This window comes from Hyperolius riggenbachi, chromosome 1 (genome assembly GCF_040937935.1).
Source record: "Hyperolius riggenbachi isolate aHypRig1 chromosome 1, aHypRig1.pri, whole genome shotgun sequence".
Lineage (NCBI taxonomy): Eukaryota > Metazoa > Chordata > Amphibia > Anura > Hyperoliidae > Hyperolius > Hyperolius riggenbachi.
Window position 1 is genome coordinate 177,009,389 of NC_090646.1, and position 19,608 is coordinate 177,028,996.

The 19,608-nt window shown below is 40.9% G+C and overlaps 1 protein-coding gene across 2 annotated transcripts in view; it reads left to right on the forward strand.

Moving 5' to 3' along the window:
- Nucleotides 1-19,608, forward strand: part of PDGFC (platelet derived growth factor C) — a 346,169-nt gene that overhangs the window by 261,792 nt on the left and 64,769 nt on the right. For both annotated transcript variants that reach the window (XM_068278877.1, XM_068278878.1), the window contains exon 3: nt 9,030-9,210. In XM_068278877.1, coding sequence (XP_068134978.1) covers nt 9,030-9,210 — 181 coding nt within the window. The remainder of the gene's footprint in view (nt 1-9,029; nt 9,211-19,608) is intronic.

Below are 19,608 nucleotides of genomic sequence, written 5' to 3' on the forward strand. Positions count from 1 at the left end.
AAAGAAAACGCCTCACATAGCGTAAAAACATCGGGGTCACCACCCACGTTTATTAAAAATGTATGAACAAATCGAAGTCAGTTAAAAATAACCAGTAGCAGATGCGGCATAGGTGTATGGAGCATATAGCTAAGGCCCGTAAGTGTCTATATGAGAGCGCTCAAAAACACGCTACCTACAGCCACGCTCAAACACCGCCGCTCGTTCCTCGTATACAGCGCGTCACCGCGTCCGGTGACGTCACACGTTGCGCCGCTCCGTAGCTCCGCAACGGAGCGTTGTCGGGCCCTCTAGGCCGCATCATCCGGTGAGTCTATCCACATAGGGGGGAGTGTGTGTCCCATGCTCCACCTATACAACTGATGTTAATCCTCCTGCTAGCAACATAGACTTTACCACAGAGCGCTATCACTTTTCCTTTACTTAATAAAATGCATAGTTTAGGCTAAATAATATAGAAGTTTGTTCTCCTTTTTGTTTATTAGGTTTGGTACTAAAACTATGTCTTAAAGTTATTTCTATATATTTATTTTAGACTCGAGTAAGTAAGACCTGGCTTGTGTCACAAATGAAAATATATTGATAGAGTTCCTCCCATCGAATTAACAAGCATTTCTGTGACCATAATTGGCCTAGAGATCTCCTTAGAATAATAGAGTCTGATTATCAGACACCAAGTTGAAGGACTTTGCATTTGTAATTGCAAAAACTCCTGTTCTGCCACAGTAAACAGACATACTCAATTTACTGTATCTGCTCTCAAAACATTACTGGTGGAAGAGCAACAGGACACATTTATTATCAAAATTCCATATATTTCTAATGGAAAATAGCATTTTTTTTGCACTAAATAAAAAAGCACCTATGCACTGCCGAGTTAAATTTCTTAACAAGTAGGAAGCCCGTTGGTCAGTGCATAAACCAATTGGAAACTCTGGCGGCAGATTCAAGGATGATTTTGTTGAGGTTCCTTTTATAACTGCAACAGAAAAATATCGGAAGACTTGTATGAGGCAGATTGAAGCCCCATACACACGCTCAACAGTGGTCTTTTATGCAGCACAATTGTTGAACAATTTTTGTTGTGAAACAAGTTGAAACTGCTAAAAAAAAGTATTTCACTATTTTTCAAAAAGCTGATGAGACTGATAAGAAGTCAATTCAACTGTTGAATTGACTTCTTATCAGTCTTATCAGCTTTTTGAACAATAGCAAAATACTTTTTTTTAGCAGTTTCAACTTGTTTCACAACAAAAATTGTTCAACAATTGTGCTGCATAAAAGACCACTGTTGAACGTGTGTATGGGGCTTTCATCTGCCTCCAGGTCTTCTCATTAGGCCTTTGATCTGACCAATGGGAATCCTACTTGCAGGCAGCTGTGTAATGAAGATATAAGAAGAAAAAGGAACAGAAGAAAAGAGGTTTATGGGAGAAGAAAGATGTTCTAAAGAAAGAGGAGGAGGACTGGAGATAAGAGAAAGTTTTCCTGGAGAGGTAAGTATGGTACACACTGGTCTATCTACAGGTTCCAAGACTTTGGACTTGTAACAGAGGATTCTGACTTCAGTGTTAGCAGTAATGGGATATATCCATGGAGTGCTAAAGAGGGTCGCAAGATACTTCTAGAATCCCTCCCCCCTCCCCCCAAAAAAATATCTCACATCCCCCAATACTATGAAGTATTGTTACTTGTTATTTTGATAATGTTTTTGCAAGGTCAAATTGGTAAGTTTGATCATATCTGTTTTCCTTTGTGAAAAAACTCAAGTGCCAAGGGGGAGGAAATCATGAGACACAGAATACAACTTCCTTGTTTATTTTTTTCGCTTCTTCCATTCTTATGAAAGCTTGCAGAAATAAGTACAAGAAACTTTCACCTCATTATGTGTAGTTATTGCATTTCCGTATGGTATACAGAACTGTGTGGCTACCAGGATTCCTAATCTTGTGTGGCCTCAGGGGGGCACAGAGATGGAAAACTGCCCTGCACGTAACGTGATTTTACACGATGACCCAGCCAAACATGTGTCTGCTTGTGGTTAAAGAAAGTATTGTTTTAATTTTGTTTATTATTTAAATCATTTTTAAACCAGTTCATGTAATGTGTGTAGCCTCAATGTACCATGCACAGCTTAGTCCAGCTGCAACTTTGATGAGTCCAGAGTACTTAGACTAAACATTATGAATGTTTGATTGGCTATTGTTGGTTATGCCAACCTTTTGCCATGGGGAAAATAATTATGCAAAAGCTCCCATGTGAAGAAGGCTCCAAGAGAAAAAATAATAGCAAACACGATTAAGGGCTGGTTCAGATGGACGTTTGGAGGCGTTGCGTTCGTTGGCGTCGCGTTTAGCAGCGTTCGTGTGCGTTTGGATGCGGTCGCGTTTTTTCTTCCCCTAGAGGGACATTAGCCGTCGCGGTTAACCTCCCCTGAAAGCTACATGTAGCTTCCAGGGGCTCCTTGAACGCCAGGGAAAATCGGGACCCAAACGCCGCGTTTGTGTAAACGCGCTTGAAAGCTTGGTACAAACGCTCCCATTCACTTGAATGGGAGCGTTTAACACCAAGCCCTGAACGCTGGCTGTAAACGCTCTGCAAACGTCCGTCTGAACCAGCCCTAAAAAGAAAAAAAAGAAAGAAAAAACATAAAAAAGCATCCCAATCATTTGTGTCTTGTGGTACCACCCCAAAGACTTATTTTGTACCCACGTATAGAATTAATGTCAGATAGTTAGATAGTTGTCTTTTAGGTAGTATTCCAGCAGCGCAGCAGAGCGGACCCGATGGAGATCGGCTATTTTCACCTATCTCCATGCGGAGAGCCGCAACAGCACCCCCGCTGTTGAGGTAAATAAATCAGCACTTATCAGCGCTTGTCAGGCTTGTCGAGGGAGGATTCCGGGACATTTCAGGGAAGCCAGCGATGGACTACCTGCAGCTACAGGGGAGAGGGAGGCCTCATTGGAACCCTGAGGCTTTCGCCTCCCGAGGTGAGTACCCCCAGGGGAACTTTTTTTGTTACAGGTTCTCTTTAAGCTTAGCTAGTAAGCCTTTGGCAGGGCCCTCCCTCCTTGTGTATCCTACCTGATCGCGCACACAGAATAATGTTAACTTGTATTATTAGGACCAGTGCCGTCTAGGGGCCTGGTGAATGCTGTCCCCCACCAATTCTTACAAAAAAAAAAGCTATATGACCATCAGCAGTGGGCAAGAACTACTATTTTGCCTGGAGCCCCATTTCATCTTAATCCATTTTTGATTAGGTCTACTACTCCAGTGCATGATCTGGCATTGTGTGTCTAATCTACAAGGAACAAGGAAAGTTTTCTGGCACTGCAGTGAGTACAGTAGCGAGTGAGGACGTGTGGAAGGATAACAGCTGGTTGCGTCCATTAATGTTCAAAGCATGCTCTGACCTGGATCAGAGTGATCATATGGCAACAAAGGAAGAGAGAGGTTGGCACAGCTTAAGTGAACTTTAATTGTGGATGGTACAAAGTACATAGGTAACAAGTGTGCACATAGCGGAAAGCAGCAATCCAAACAATGTGGGTGGGTGCAGGGCACTGGAGGCTTACGGCTCGTTTCGCGCTTCCATGTACCTGTGTTACCTATGTACTTTGCACCATGCACGATTAAAGTCCACTTAAGCAATGTCGACCTCTCTCTTCCTTTGTTGCGTGTCTAATGCCTTTTCCACACTATGCAATTTCCCATCAGATCAACGGGTCAGATCAATAGTTTCCAACAGGTCCAATCAGGCTCCAGATCCATTTTTTCGATCGAACTCCATATTAACTGAAAGAATAAAAAGAAACATCCAATAATAAATTATATAGGTGACCAGGTAAAAAACAAATGGGGGACATACTGTATACAGACCTATTTTAGAAAAAACAGGGAGTTACATATATTTGTCTGGAACTAGCTATTTTTTTGGCAGTTTTTGTATTTTTGAATGTTTTTGGATGTTACAAGGCTCTCCGCACAGGATTTGGCTCAAGGTGTACCTTACAAAACAATAGACGGAGAGATTTGTTATCTGTGAAATGTGTAACCTGTGCATGGAGACATAGAAAACACAGACATATCACCAGGAGCAAGACAACAGCTAAAGTACCAATAGACAATACATTTGACTGTCCAAATAACTGTGGATGTATACTATTCAGCAATGTGTTTTAGCATTTCCAGACCACATCAGATGCTGCATTATGAATATAATAAGGTTTTGCTTGGTTGGGCCTTATTAAAGGACAACTATCAATAAAAATGTTTTTTTAAACTGGGATGGGAATAGCTCGTGTAGTTGTTCCCAAGTACTGCTGCAAATGTTTACCTGCTTATCTCTTCCTTTCATGTTATAAAAGTATCTCATTGATGGATGTCAGGGACTGGTGTTGGACCAGTGAATGTTGAAGGGAGGGAGGAATCTCCTCTTCTGACATGTGTTAACCTTGATATACTTTCTAGTCTTTTCAAGTTAGAGGTCTCAATAGCTTCCTTTCTCTCTCTGTGAATGAGCTGTCTAGATAACATGTGGGGCTTTCAGGGATAGCTGAAGTGAGGAGAACTTGTGTGCAGCTCTAAAGGCGCGTACACACGCCATACTTGAGCAAACGATGGGTCCGTCAGACCCTCCCGCTGGGCGGACTTTCTGCCGACAGTATCATGTGTGTACACGCTGTTGGCAGACTGATGAGACTGTTTCTGAAAGATCCGCTCAGTGGATCTTTCAGAAACAGTCTTATCAGTCTGCCGACAGCGCGTACACACGTGCCACTGTCGGCAGAAAGTCCGCCCAGCGGGAGGGTCTGGCGGACCTGTCGTTTGCTGAAGTATGGCATGTGTACGCGCCTTAAGCAGAAAGAAAAGTATGTCTTATCTGCTACATGGAGTAAATATTCTGTACAAATTGTGTGTGAAACCTGACACCAAGGCAGGATTTTTACCCAGTGTTTTTTTCTGTCAAAAAAGTAGTCTGTATTCTTCTGAGAGATTCAGAGACCAGCAGTGGCTGTGATGTTCCATTTCAAATAAAGAATAATCACCTCTGCTAATGGATGCAACTAACGTCTACGCAAACTGAAGTACAGCTTTTGGCACAGACTTTTACCATGAGAACATGCTTACACAGCTGTTAAATAATACTTAGACATAATTTGTACATTGTAGTTATGTAACACTTGCTTATTGATAGTTTGCTTTAAATGTAGTTTTGAGTATATGTCTACTTTCTGAGTAATACATAGCAAATAATGATACGGTGCATGATCATTAGTTCATTTTGTTGAAAACTACATAGCAAAATGATGTTTGTTTCAGAGGTATACTGAGTAGAATAATACTGTGTGTATATCACTATTGACGAGTATCAGATGGAAAGTCCTCAGTAACAGGAAATGTCCATTTTTTACCTTTCAAGCTAGTGATTCTTTCATGTGATGGAGGGTTCATTATTCCAATAGGGAAACAAACTCTCAGCTCAGTTTACAGTTTTTGTATCCTTGCTTTATTACATATTTTCCAGTGTCTGGAACTACTGTACTAAAAATGTAGACATAGTTTTCACTGAAAGTAACGTCTGATTGTGTCAGCTTTTCACATTTTTAATAGCTGGGTGTGCTTCTCTCAATCCTTTACCTAGGTAATTCAAAGGAAAAATCTTTAATGCTTCAGGTATAATCCTGATAACTTAATCTAATTGCCTATTAATGAGAGTACTCAGATGTAAGCTTTCTTGTGAGAAATGAGATTATGTTACTACCAATCCTGTCTTGAAATTATGATCACATGCCCGGAAACCAATTTGTTGAGAAAATGTCTTTCAATCTCTATGTCTGTGGCTGTTGCTACTGTTTTGCATTACCCCCAATGTTCAGACTGCAAGGGTGAAGGCAAGGTTTGAATCTGTCTGAAGAGATTGCTGCCTATAACACAGTCTGTTGTGCTAGAAGCTGCCAGTGTCTCAGCTCCTGATCACATGCTTAGAGGACCACAATTGCAGAAAATTGTAAAATGTAAACAACTTACATATAACATGTAGATTTCTCCTAGATTAAAATGCCCTATGTTTCTGTTGCTTATGGAAAGTAGTAAATATGACAGGTTCTGGACCAGCCCATCTCCTCATGTGTGATTCTCAGGGTTTTCCTTATTTTCAAAAGCACGTACTGAATCATAGTTGAATCATAGTTTCTCAGTCAAACTCCCAAAATAGTGTGCAAATAAGTAGGCAGGCTGGCTAACATGTTTGTGTAGATCCTTTTTAAGGAGTGATTTTGTAGAGGAGAATGATCATCCCCATTAAGGAGATGGACTAGTCCAATACCTGTCAGGTCTGTCAGATTTTAACTGCCTACTGTAAGTGAGAGCAACATAGTAAAAAAAGTAATTTATAGTGCATTTTACTTTGGTACAAATGTACATCTATGTGTGTGTATTTTACAATTTTTCACCATAGTGTCCTGTAACAAGTAATTTATTTCATATTAGCTAATCAAGGTTCTTAAAAACAAATACAGTAAATACAAGTGCCTATTCAGAAACATTTGAGCTTGGAAATGGGCTTGAAACATTTATTTGGATACATTTCCATTAATGTATAGTTTATGTCTATTTAGATTTCTATGTACCGTATTTGTCTTTTTAAAAACTTTTTATAAAAATAGATTTAGCCATTAAAAATAAAGACAACAAAGGTGGATGTGCTATTTCTAACAACTCTGTAGTTTCAAAGAGAAGCATTTTTGGCAAATCCTGCTGGAAATCCCAACAAGCTTGCATACCAAAAAGCTTTTACAGATATGATGCAGCTGTGTTGGCAGAGGGTGAAGATCAGGCTGGCATCCGTCTGCAGGTGGTTGGCCATGGATTAACTAGCAATTAGTTCAGAGATATGACAGCCAAAATGTAAGCCTTTAAACCTCAGCTCAGGGTCAGGTTATAATAATGTATTAAATAGGACATTATTTTATATTTTATTTTAGTGTATGTCTATTTAAACAGTTTACAAGTTCACTTTACCTTGCTACTGACAGGTTCCTCCTCTTTTCTCCCTTCACTACCCATGTCAGAGCCCCATCACCCCTGCAGTAACATATGAGTCATGTGGTCTGGTCTATGTAGCATAGGAGAGAATGTGACAGCTTGTACTGCTTAACTTGACTCCATTCATCATCTAGATTGAAAATGTAATAAAAATTGATCTTTGATGGTTACCTGTAACCTCCAATTCTCTGTGAATGAGAGATACCAGGAACCCAATGGTGCAGTATCGTTAGACAAAGATATTTAAACACACATGTATAAGTATTATACTCACAAGAGTAGTTGCAACACTTGCAACTACCGTCTGAGCCTGTGGGAATATAACTGCTCCTGCTCGGGATCCCAGCCGGGTCTGTTGGTGCAGATGCTGGTCGGTCACTCTCCTGGATTAGTTGTGAGGACTAAAGGTCCTTGTGACTAAAAACATCCCTATGAGGTATGGACTATGCTAAAAATACTGGTGGATGTGCCCTTGATGATATGATACTACCAGATGTTGTATATATGAGATGCGTAATTTCTTACCTTCTCAAAAGGACAAATCATTATTTAATGTAAAAAGTTATGTTTATTCATGCACGGTAGACATGCGTTTCACGGGTCTCGGCACGCTTCCTCAGGTCAATAAAAGTGCCTGTAGAACTTTTTGGTCACGAAATTGAGCACCTAAAAACAATCTGAATTTAATAATCATTAAAATGTAATGCAAGAAAAAAGAGAACCCTTCAGCAACCAGAGACACCGCTATAAACGATTGCAGTCCACATGCAGACCTAAAAAGCACACACACCATGCACTAACCACAATCTGTCTGCTGACTCTAGGATTTGAGCAGATGTTCTGTTTATGTTAGGTGAAGTCCTCCATGCACTGATACAAATCTTAAAATGCAAAAATAGTTGCCAGGCAATGCTGCACGCAATTTTAAAGGACAGCTGAAGTGAGAGGGATATGGAGGATGCCATACTTCTTTATTTGTAAACAATACATATTGCCTTGCTGTCCTGCAGATCCAAATACTTTCAGCCATAGAAATGGAATGAGCACGCAGATCAGAGGTTCCTGACTCAAGGGCAGCACGGTGGCGTAGTGGTTAGCGCTCTCGCCTTGCAGTGCTGGGTCCCCGGTACAAATCCCAGCCATTTCAACATCTGCAAGCAGTTTGTATGCTCTCCCCGTGTCTGTGTGGGTTTCCTCCGACCACTCCGGTTTCCTCCCAGATCCCAAAAACATACAGATAACGTAACTGGCTTACCCCTAAATTGACCCTAGACATACACTACACGATACATACATAGACATAAGACTATAGTAGGGACTAGATTGTGAGCCCCTCTGAGGGAGAGTTTGTGACAAGACAATATACTCTGTACAATGCTGCGTAATATGTTGGCGCCATATAAATACTTAAATAAATAAATAAATCTGACTAGATTAGCTGCATGCTTGTTTCAGGTGTGTGAGTCAGACACTTCTGATGCATGAACGATCAGCAGGACTGCTGGGCAAGTGGTATGTCAGACTGCCTAGCCCTCTCACTTCAGGTCAGGTGTCCTTCAACAAAGTCAGTAATAGGAACTCTTATCTATCTGCCACATTTTTTCTGTACTGTATGCTTAGGTCATGTTATGTAAAATTTACCATTATAAATTTGTGACTGTGGGGAGGCCCTTATTGTGCAATTATGAGATGCACCCTGACCATTGAAGATGGTCTAGATCAGGGCTTCACAACCCTGTCCTCAAGTACCACCAACAGTACGTGTCTTGTGTAAATCCTCAGAGGTAGTTAATCAGCACTAATTACCTCACCTGTGAAAGTTTGTGGATTTTTACAAAACTTGCACTGTAGGTGGTACTTGAGGACAGGATTGGGAAGCACTGGTCTAGATAGTTCTGATGTTTACAGCAAGTTTCATCTTGTCAGATTTATTACATATCTATGAATATTCTGGACTTTATGCTCTATCTCATCAGGTATGATTTTGTTGAGGTGGAAGACCCCATTGAAGGCACAATCCTTGGGCGGTGGTGTGGCTCGAAGACAGTACCAGGCAAGCAGTTATCGAAAGGAAATCAAATCAGAATACGATTTGTATCAGATGAATATTTTCCCTCTGAACCAGGATTCTGCATTCATTATACTCTCCTCACTCTGGTAAGCAAACTGCACCTTGTGTAATCATCATTGTAAAATGCTGTGCTTTTGGTAACTTGATAGGCTTAGGTCATCAGGTCTGAGCAAACCCCCTCAAAAAGTTAATGAAAACTAAGCAACTTTCTTTAGTGAGCAATGTATTCCTCACATGAAAACCAAATATGTACCCAGGTGTTTCGCTTTGCTGATTTGGGATGTGTCAGTGATTACAACTTGTGCTCCTTGTGGTCAGTCATGTGAATGTTGTTTTCCTAGTTTGTAAGGAAATGTAATGTCTGTAAATGATGTTTACTTTTTTGGGGAATAATTATTTTGTCTGAAGCAACCATTAACTGCCACAGCAGGATTTTACATAATACAGTAATGATTACATGCAGATGTAGCTTATTTGTGTTTTTCCACCATTTGTCACCAGTAAGCTTAAAATATATGTGTCTCCAAGCTAAGCAAGCTAAGCCTGGAGACAGACTGCTAGCGCTGAGAGAGAACATTGTGAAATTCCACCTACCAGCTGGTTGTCTGATCAGGTGTATATCTATGGCATCCTCATCTTGGTTCTTGAAATTGTAAGTCACAAATGCCCTTATTTCATTCACTTTTCCTCCTACATTTTCTCCTAGGAGTTAATTTTTCATCTTCTGTTTTAAATACCATACACTTTCAGCATTCTGCAATTAAAAAGTACCAAGAAGTGGGTGAGAAGGTGCTTGCTGGTAAATCCCTATGCATGTAGTATTGATAAGGTGTAAAATTATCACTTAGAGAAAAAGTGAATTGAATAAGGGTCAATGTGAATATGTTTGTTACAATCTCAATGCAACAACTGCTTCACATGCATTGGTTCTACCTCCATGCAACCACAAGAGACAACTCCCTTTGTGTAATAATAGGAAGCAAACTCTTGTCATTAGCAGTAGATGTGAGATCACTGAGCATGTGTGCATGTGTGCATGTGTGGTGGATGGTGTAATGGTTAAAGAGAAACTCCAAACTAGAATTGAACTTTATCCCAATCAGTAGCTGATACCCCCTTGAGAAATATAATGATTTTCACAAACAGACCATCAGGGGGCGCTGTATGACTGATTTTGTGCTGAAACCCCTCCCACAAGAAGCTCTGAGTACTGCGGTACTCTGGGCAAACTGCCACAATGTAACAATGTTCACAGACAGGAATTAGCTGTTTACAGCTGTCTCTAACAGCCAAAACAGCTAGGAGCAGCTACATAACCTGCCCACAGTAAAAATGTCACCATGTAATAAATGTCACAATATAAATCGGGGAAAGGAAAGATTTTACAATGAGCAAACACTGACTAAATCATTTATACATAATTATGGTAAAAAATGAAGCACTTTTTTACTACATTATTTTCACTGGAGTTCCTCTTTAAGGGCTTTGCCTCTGACACAGATGACCAGGGTTTGAATCTTGGCTCCTCCTGTTCAGTAAGCCAGCACCTATTCAGTAGGAGACTTTAGGCAAGACTCCCTAATACTGCTACTGCCTATAGAGCGCGTCCCAGTGACTGCAGCTCTGGCGCTTTGGGTCCGCCAGGAGAAAAGCACGATATAAATGTTGTGTTTGTTGTTGTTTGTTTGTATCCAAAAACCCCATAGGTACCCATGTTAATAATGGCTATATCCAGAAATGGGTGGCAGGGCCGACCACTATACAAATTGTAGCTACAAATAACATGGTAACATATGGGGAGCCCATACTTCCACGGTGCTATCTGGCGCACACATTTCCGGCCAAACATGAATGGTCATTCCTATGTAGTATGGTGGGATGAGAGGAGGGGTATACTGTTGAGGGTGAATGCAATGGTTAATCCATAAGCAGGGTCAGCCCCAGAAATCAGGGGAGGCGCAAACATATATACTCCAAATTATTAGGTTGTAATACGTATGTCTGTTCCAGACTTCGTTAGTTATTATGGGCAAAAAGCCCAATTTATCCAGTTATTTCTTTGCTCCAAAATCAGCATCAGTGTGTATTTATGTCTCAGTAAATTGGGCATTCTTTATAGATGTATTGGTGGGTTGCAGTCAATAAATATGGATTTAGTTTAATCACCCATCATTGTTAACTACTTGATTTCACTTGGTGTTCCAAACCTGCTATTTATAGCCCTTTACTACAGATTTACAGAGATGGAAATAACAGCCTAAGCAAATTGTTTGACCTCAGACAACTTCTTCATTCACAATCTTTTTGAATCACCCGAGAAGCCTGCATGACATCATGTCATATGGCTAAACCGTTAGAGATGTTTACAATTTGCCTACACAGCTCTCTACATGACAACACTGACAGCGAAAAGGAAACTGCCCCATTATTTAGTCATTTTACGGGCACTCATGGCTGCTTTATCAACCATTTCACTTTCTCTCAGCTTTTTAATATGGTCCTGATGAGCAATTATTTATTTTCTTCTGCTACAATAATATCTTGCCCAGACTCTTTTAATTAACATAAATCCTCCTTGTAAAATCTGTTTGTCCTGCGATAATAGCGCAGACATGCCTGTGTGGTTACGTAATGCAACCTGCAACCTACAGCAGTTTGTTTGACAACTGATGCTGGAAACTTGCTTTGACTCGATGACTGAATGGATGGAAAGTGACACCAGCTTTAAAGTAGGATTCACCAGAAAGAAAAATATGAATGGGAAGAATTATGTGCTTGTACAGGTTTTTTTTTTTTTCGTTCTCCTTTAACTTTGACATACGGTAAGCGTTTTCAGGAATACAGAAGATTACCACATGAAACTGACTACATGTCTTCTGCAGAGAGGCTTTTAGTTCTGAAACTACTGGTATTTTATGAATTGTATATCTCCTAAAAGTAAATACAGCTACGAAAACCTAGTTTTACATTGTCATGGGTTTGTATTATGGAGAAAAATTATTTTATATATATTTTTACATTTTTGAAGGTGTTGTGCCAATACATTTTCTATAACTCAGTTTATTTTGGGGTGCACACATCTAAGAAGTTAATTTGGCTGCTCGTTAGCGGGTGTAAATTGGGCATCCAGTGCCCGCTATTTAGCTGAGCTATTAGCTGATTGGCTATTATTTATAAGGGGGATAAGAGGCGCCCAGATGATGATAAAACTGCATTAAAAGCAGTTAAAATAGAAAGGGTGAGGTGGCTTGCCTCAATGACGACTAGGTCAGATAATGACAAAGAAATTGAATATGCACTTGGCAATGCGTTTCGGGGGTCTCAGCCCACTTCCTCAGGCTGAATACAGTGCCAGAGTTATCTATAGCCAGAGCTGAAGCACTTAAGTAAAAATATCTTCAGTAAAAATGGGTGCTGCGTTTTTTGTTTTTACTCCAGGGTGGTCTCAGATCCTCCCACCTACTTGTGGCTATTAAGTAGCTGATATTTGAACATGAGTGGGCTTCAGCTATTGTATATAGCTACATATTGGGTGGCAGGGCTCAGCTATTATACAGCCAAGTCCCAGATAGTAGTTTTCAAATTCAATGGGGCATTTTGGCGCGGTTACTATGTAGCCATGTGCTGGATATTGAATTTATTTGGCAAAGAAGTTGGTTTTAGGAGAGTTAGTGTTTGTATCCATATGGGAACATTCTCACTGCAGCATTTGCCCTTTGTATAAATGCATGCAGCATTGTGACAATGTGATTCTCTTTCCTCAAAATGAGAATCCCAAAATGCAATCCCTGGGAAATCACAATTGCATTGTGTGTAAACTAGTTCTCAATAATTAGTCCACGTTTGTTTATGTGATGAGAAACACAATGATCAGCAATGTTAGGCAAAGTATGGGGCAGCAATCTACTGCCACTTTATAAATAGGGCCCATACTATTTAAACTATAATTTGTTTTAATAATCTGTCAATTGAGGTATGTGCCTTTAAGTCTCACACACCTCTGCGCTGTGGTCGTTTGTTCCTCCAGCCACTGTTGGTCCATGAATCCACCCGTTAAAATCATTGACTTAGAAGTCGATGGTTAGCAAGCTGTGCTCTTCAGGCTGTTACTCCTCTTTGCCCAGCGTCTCACCTCTTTCTCCGCCCTTTCCCCTCTGTGGCCCCTCCATGCACGTTCTTGGCAAACTCAGAGTGGATGCGGCTCTAGGAGCCCAGAGCGAGCCTGGACATGGGCAGGAGCTGGCAGAGCGAGCCAGTACAGTGCACAAGCAAGCAGGGCCAGATTTAGGCCAAGGCCGCCTAGGCCATGGCCTAGGGCACCACAGGAGGAAGGGCACCAAAGCAGCAGGCTAAAATGGTGCAGCATTTGCAAGCTTGCAAATGCTGCAAAGCAAGGAGATCAGGCGAGCGCCTGACCTCGGTACTCTGCTGCTAGCTGCCTGTGCAGCAGCCACCTTGCTCTCTGTGCACGTTTGCATTGTGGTCGGCAGCTAAGGACTTGGGCAGCATTGGAGACGGAAAGGAAGAGGAAGCTTCTGCACTGGAGATGAGCGCAGAAATGAGTAACACTGATGGCTGCTGCGGTGTGAAGGCGAGCTGGCTACCTATACTGAAAGGGAAGTTAGGAATAAGGTAGTCATCTGGCTACCTATACTGGAGGGAAAGGGGGAGGAGTCATCTGGCTACGTACAGGGCCGGATTTGTACTTTTTACCACCCAAGGCCAATGTCACCAGCCGCCCCCTTTCAGTATAGATAGCGAGGTGACCCCTCCCCCTTCCCTCCAGTATAGGTAGCCAGGTGACCCCCCTCCAGAATAGGTAGCCAGATGACCCCTCCCCTCTTTCCCTCTAGTATAGGTAGCCCGGTGACCCCTTCTCCTCCCCCTCCAGTATCGATAGCCAGATAACTCCCTTAATCCCTCCCTTTCCCACTCCCCCCTTTCATTACAGCTTGCCTCCACACCGCAGCAGCCATTAGTGTCACTCACTTCTCTGCTCATCTCCAGTGTAGAAGCGTCCTCTTCCCCTCCGTCTCCAATGCTGCCAAAGTCCGTAGCCGCCCGCCACAACGCCAACATGACCACTGACCAGAGAGTGAGGTGGCCCTGCACAGAGTCCCGCGATCAGGCGCTCACCTGATCTCCCTGCATTGCAGCATTTGCAAGCTTGCAAATGCTGCACCAGTTTAGTCTGCTGCTTTGGTGCCCTTGCTCTTGTGGTGCCCTAGGCCATGGCCTAGGTGCCCTAGGCCATGGCCTAGGAGGCCTAAATCTGGCCCTGGCTACGTATACTAGAGGGAAGGGGGGAGGGGTCATATGGCTACCTATACTGGAGGGAAAGGGGGAGGGGTCATCTGGCTACCTATACTAGAGGGAAGGGGGAGGGGTCATCTCGCTGCCCATACTGAAGGGGGGGGCGGCTGGTGACAGTGGCCTAGGGCGGTAAAGAGTACAAATCCGGCCCTGCAAGCAAGCTGTAAATTCGGAATGCATGAGAGGACAAACTGAGCATGCTCAGTGCTAGAGTCCTCTAGTGTACGGCTTTAAAGGAGAGTGCCCATGTTCTGTTCACGCTGCAACACCCTGGAAGTAGTTCTGGGGTCACAGCCATCTTGCCTGGAGGTCGGGAGTTGCAAAAAAAAACTTCCCCCAAAAACTGCTAATAGCGGGAAGCAGTGAAAACGTATTAATGGAGCAAGGGAGGACCCATGATTCTGGTAATGTGTTTTTTATATTTTTTTATAATATAATATATACAAGATTTCAGGTTTTCTTTAAGGTTCCAAGAGATCTAATACAACCTAAAAGCGTTTTTCATCATGAGTGACTAAACCTTGGACTGAAAACTAACTTGCAGTTGTAGTAAAATTATTCTGTACCTTTCAAACCTGCATTTAACCTACTGTATGTGTTGGTGGTCCAGTTTACCAGGAGCATCCCATAAATGTAAGCATAGCTCTCAGTAAAACTGGTAACTGCACCTTTATGGCTTAGGTTAGTTAGACTCTAGTAGCCAAGAAAAGTACCACTGAAACTTATTCCAGCTTTTACTGATGGCCTGCAAGATGCTTTCACATCAGTCTATTTTTGTATCACGCAATGTTCATATTCATACATTCCGTCAAGCTAAAGTCTCCAGAACAGTAGAGCATAAATCACATTGTGCAAGAAATATGCATTAACATTATTCTCTAAATATGGAAATGATAATGTTATTCTGTGGCCAGAATTTATATTTTGTGTGCTAGGAGACATACAGTAAGTTTTCCACTGTTCTCCGGTGTTATCCAGCTCTAGAGAATGTTAGTGAGTGAAGAAAGATTCATTTCCTTTTTTATTATAACCTTGTCAAAGAGAACCTGATGTATGAGGTATATGGAGGCTGTCCTATTTATTTCTCATCAAACAATACTAGTTGCCTTGCAGCCCTGCTGATCTCTTTGGCTGCAGTAGTCTATGAATCACAACTAAAACAAGCATGCAGCTAATCCAGTCAGGTGTCAATCAGAGCACCTGAGCTGCATGCTTGTTCAGGGTTTATGGTTAAGTGTATAAGAGACAGAGGATCAGCAGGAAAGGCCAGTTATGTGCATTGTTTAAAAGCAATTAAATGTTAGCCTCTATATCTATCTCAGTTTATGTGTGCTATAAGATAAGTCAAAGCTTTTTTTGAAGAAAGCTACTGTTCTCTCGTACTACGTTGTTTTCTATAGGAATTGTACCCTATTTTATGTAACTCTATTGCATGACTATTAACAACACACTGGCAAAATCAAAATGCAATATTCATCAAAAATCCGTTCTGCGGATGAGTTTTTACATGAATCAGTTTTTCATCCATCCCAGTGTGAACCTAAACCATGCTACATCCTACTCGACTGGCTGTCCATTTCCTCTTGGCCTATTGATCTCTTAGTGAGCCCTCATTCATATAGATGTCAAAGCTTCCAATTTCTTCTGATTTTTCATAGTAGATGTCCGAGTAATATCATATTTTAGAGAAACCCTCTTTGTTATCATGCATTAACGCTGTGAAATATTCCATAGGTGTAATAAAAAAACAGAAATCGATTTCTAAGGTGTATGAAAATATAGTAGATACAATATTTAGCTTAAAGTGAGACTCTTGAAAAAGCTTGTGGGTGTGTGGGCAACGCATATTGTCTTCTACACCTAACCTACTATGCAATTAACCTCCCTAGCGGTATGGACAGATATATCCTTCCATAAAAACATGCTGTGAACAGTATAAACGTGCATACACATCAATACTCTCCTGCACTGTATACTAGACCCTTGCTTGATGGTAAGTTCATACAAATTGCGCTCTTGGAAGACCATAAAAGTTTCACAGTCACTCAGCCCCCACTTCCGGAAACCATTCACCGGATAGTAGGGTCTATTCAGGCCGTTCAGCGCATCTGGGGTATAATGTCTCCAGGGGTTCAGGGCCATTATACTCTGCTGAACCGGACTAAGGAGGCGAGAGCGCTGAACGTCTGAATATACCCTACTATCCGGTGAGTGGTTTCATGAAGGGGGGCTTAGTGGCTGTAAAACTTTTATGGTCTTCCAAGAGCGCAATTTGTATGAACTTACAGTATATTACTGGACATAACCCAGAAACTGCTTGCAGCACTTGGATTCACCTATAGCAGACATCACTATTGAACTTTTCATTCTGCAACACAGTTAACTTTTGGCAATATCTGTGTTGATATAGTGCATTAGCACTTGTAGATAGCGAGCACTGTTTTTTATTGTTTTTTACTACTATGCTATTATGCACAAGATGTATGCTTGTTAATTTTGTACAAGTTCTCGAGGAAGTGGCGTAGCTAAAAGTTAATCATTATTCATAAGATACACTCAGGTTCCCCTTCTGACCTAAGACAATCTCCATTATTGCTGGTAAAAGTCAAGCCCTTCTCTTCAGGTCTACCTTTTGCAGGTACAGCAAACCTTCAGCTTACTTTCATAAGCAAGTAAAACACAGTTATTCTACAAACTGATATGGAAGTATCCAAGTATACTTCCAGTCAATGTATAAGTCCAAAGTCAAATATCCCCACCATAGTCTAAGGCCAATTTTGGGAACCATTATACATCTAAATAATTTTTTACAGATATGGGAGGAAACTGGAGTGGCCAGAGGACACCCACAAGAGCAAAGGTAGACCATGCAGATAGTGACTTACCTAAGATCTGTACCTAGACCTCTGGTCAGTCAAGATACAAGCGCTATCCACTACAACACTGCGGCCCATATGCAATTAACTTTTTCTTGCTTTCTGGTGGTTTAAAAACATTGTATTAACACAGTGTTATAATATTACCCGGGAGAAAACTCAGGAAATAAAGTTAATTGCATATGGGCCTGCGTCTCCCCAGATGGGAAGCTTCTTCAGCCGGCTCTGCTCAGGCCGGAGGTTTCTGTCCATCTCCACCAGGACCTCAAGGCATAGGAACAGCTTCATCCCGTCAGCTGTCAACTCTCTGAACTCTTTTCACCCATCCCCTCTTTCTTTAGATCTTCTCCATCCTCATAGCTGAAACCGATAAATACACGTTTGCACCGCCACTTACTTTACATAACCGGATAATTTTTTGTGTCGTCTTTATTTGTTGAATTGTTGTATTTGTGAACTTTGCTACCCTGCTATCTCTATGTGCTGAATATTTCGCTGATGTTTTCTGCCTCCCTTCCTATATTTAAGCCTGCGCATGCCAAGTCCAATTCTGGGCATGACCCAGTTGTGCTTTGCAACATAAAAATGATTCTGATTCTGACTTTAGCAGTCCATTCTCCAGAGTATAGATTCCAGGTTTGTACAGAAGTGTAATATTATTTTGCTGATTATAGAAATTCATAGCTGGCTACAAATTCAAATTGAAAGATACTTTTTTTAATAAAATTACATTTAAAAAGTTCCTTGATAAAATAACGATGTTAAAAATAAGTTGTATCATCTTTAGTGTAGTTCCGTCTATGTAAACCCTATTGTAAATATCACCCCCCCCCCCACACCCCATCAACACACACACACAAAATACTAGACAGGGATCCAGCTAAATTAAGGTTTTTAAATGACAGTGGCTATAGTTTTTACTTAATACCTTAATTTGCTATTTCACAATTACAGAATTCCACATGCGCCCAGCCAGGCACATTATCGCTAGATACCAAAATATATGCATTTTAGTCCATAGTTAGCATTCAGCACCTGTTTTTTTTTTCTCTGAGATAGGTTTGGCTTCTTATACTATCCACAGATTACAAGGTCAGGCAGTTCATGTTTCAACATAGCTGATTAATGATAGGGAAAGGTGTGCACCTACCAGCCAAAATCTGTCATCTATAATGAAAGTGAATGCACCTGTGCTGTTTTTTTTCATCTCAAAACATTCCACCAGATTAGTGTGTTTTCTTCTTCCTCAGAATGTGCTCCCAATATGCAGTCATTGCATGCCGAAAAAACTACATTTACCAACAATATATACTTTTCTTTTGACAGTTGAAAAATATGTATAAAATATAAACTGGTACTACTGGCCAAAGGCTGTGAATTGTTCGGAGAGCCAAGCTGCAAAGGACTTGCTCATTTTAGTTGGCTGTAATTTACTGGCAGTACTTATATTTGGAGACTGAAGTATGCGGTTATCTGTTCCAAGCTAGCACCCTTACTTATTTTTGGCCATTGTGGATTACTTTTATTGTCTAATTATAGAAATACTTTTTTATACTCCTTCCTTATAAACATGGTTTGTTTGCAGGAAGCCATAACTTTCCTTACTTCTGCAATGTCATGATGTGTGGGGTGGAATTAGCCTGAATTTATTAGACATGTAAAAGGCAGAACAGAACTTGCAGCCACTTTACACAGGAGAAAGATATTTGAAAAGCAATGTTAACATTTTATAACAGAATTATTTTATTATTTATATACACCTATCAGACAGAACATTGAAACTATTAACTGGCAAAATAAGTAACATAGGTTATCTAGTAACAATAGCACCACAGGCATTTATTGAAAGTATTGATATCGAAGCTGAAAAAATGGACAAGACAGGGAATATGTAAGTCTGACAGGGCTACATTGGCTTGCTAATGCAGTTCCAAAACAGCAGATCTTAAAGCGAAATATAGCCCTGCATTTCAACTTTGCTCTAAAACATTATTTACAGTATATTATATGCAACCAGCATTTTTTTTTACTAGACCAGCATTGGAAGGGTTACACAGGGCTTTAAAGTTCCTGGAGATTTCTGCAGACGCATCCGAAGCTGACATAGATACATTTTGTTTACATAAATGTATCTAAGTGTTGAATGTGACTGTCTCTGACTGAGAAGGAGCTGGAGGACAGCCAAAGAGTGTGTAACATTTCTCAATAGATACATTTAACTAAATAGAATGTAACAATCTGAACTTCTGCATATCTCTCCACGGAACTTTAAACCTCTGTGTTTAACCCTTCCAA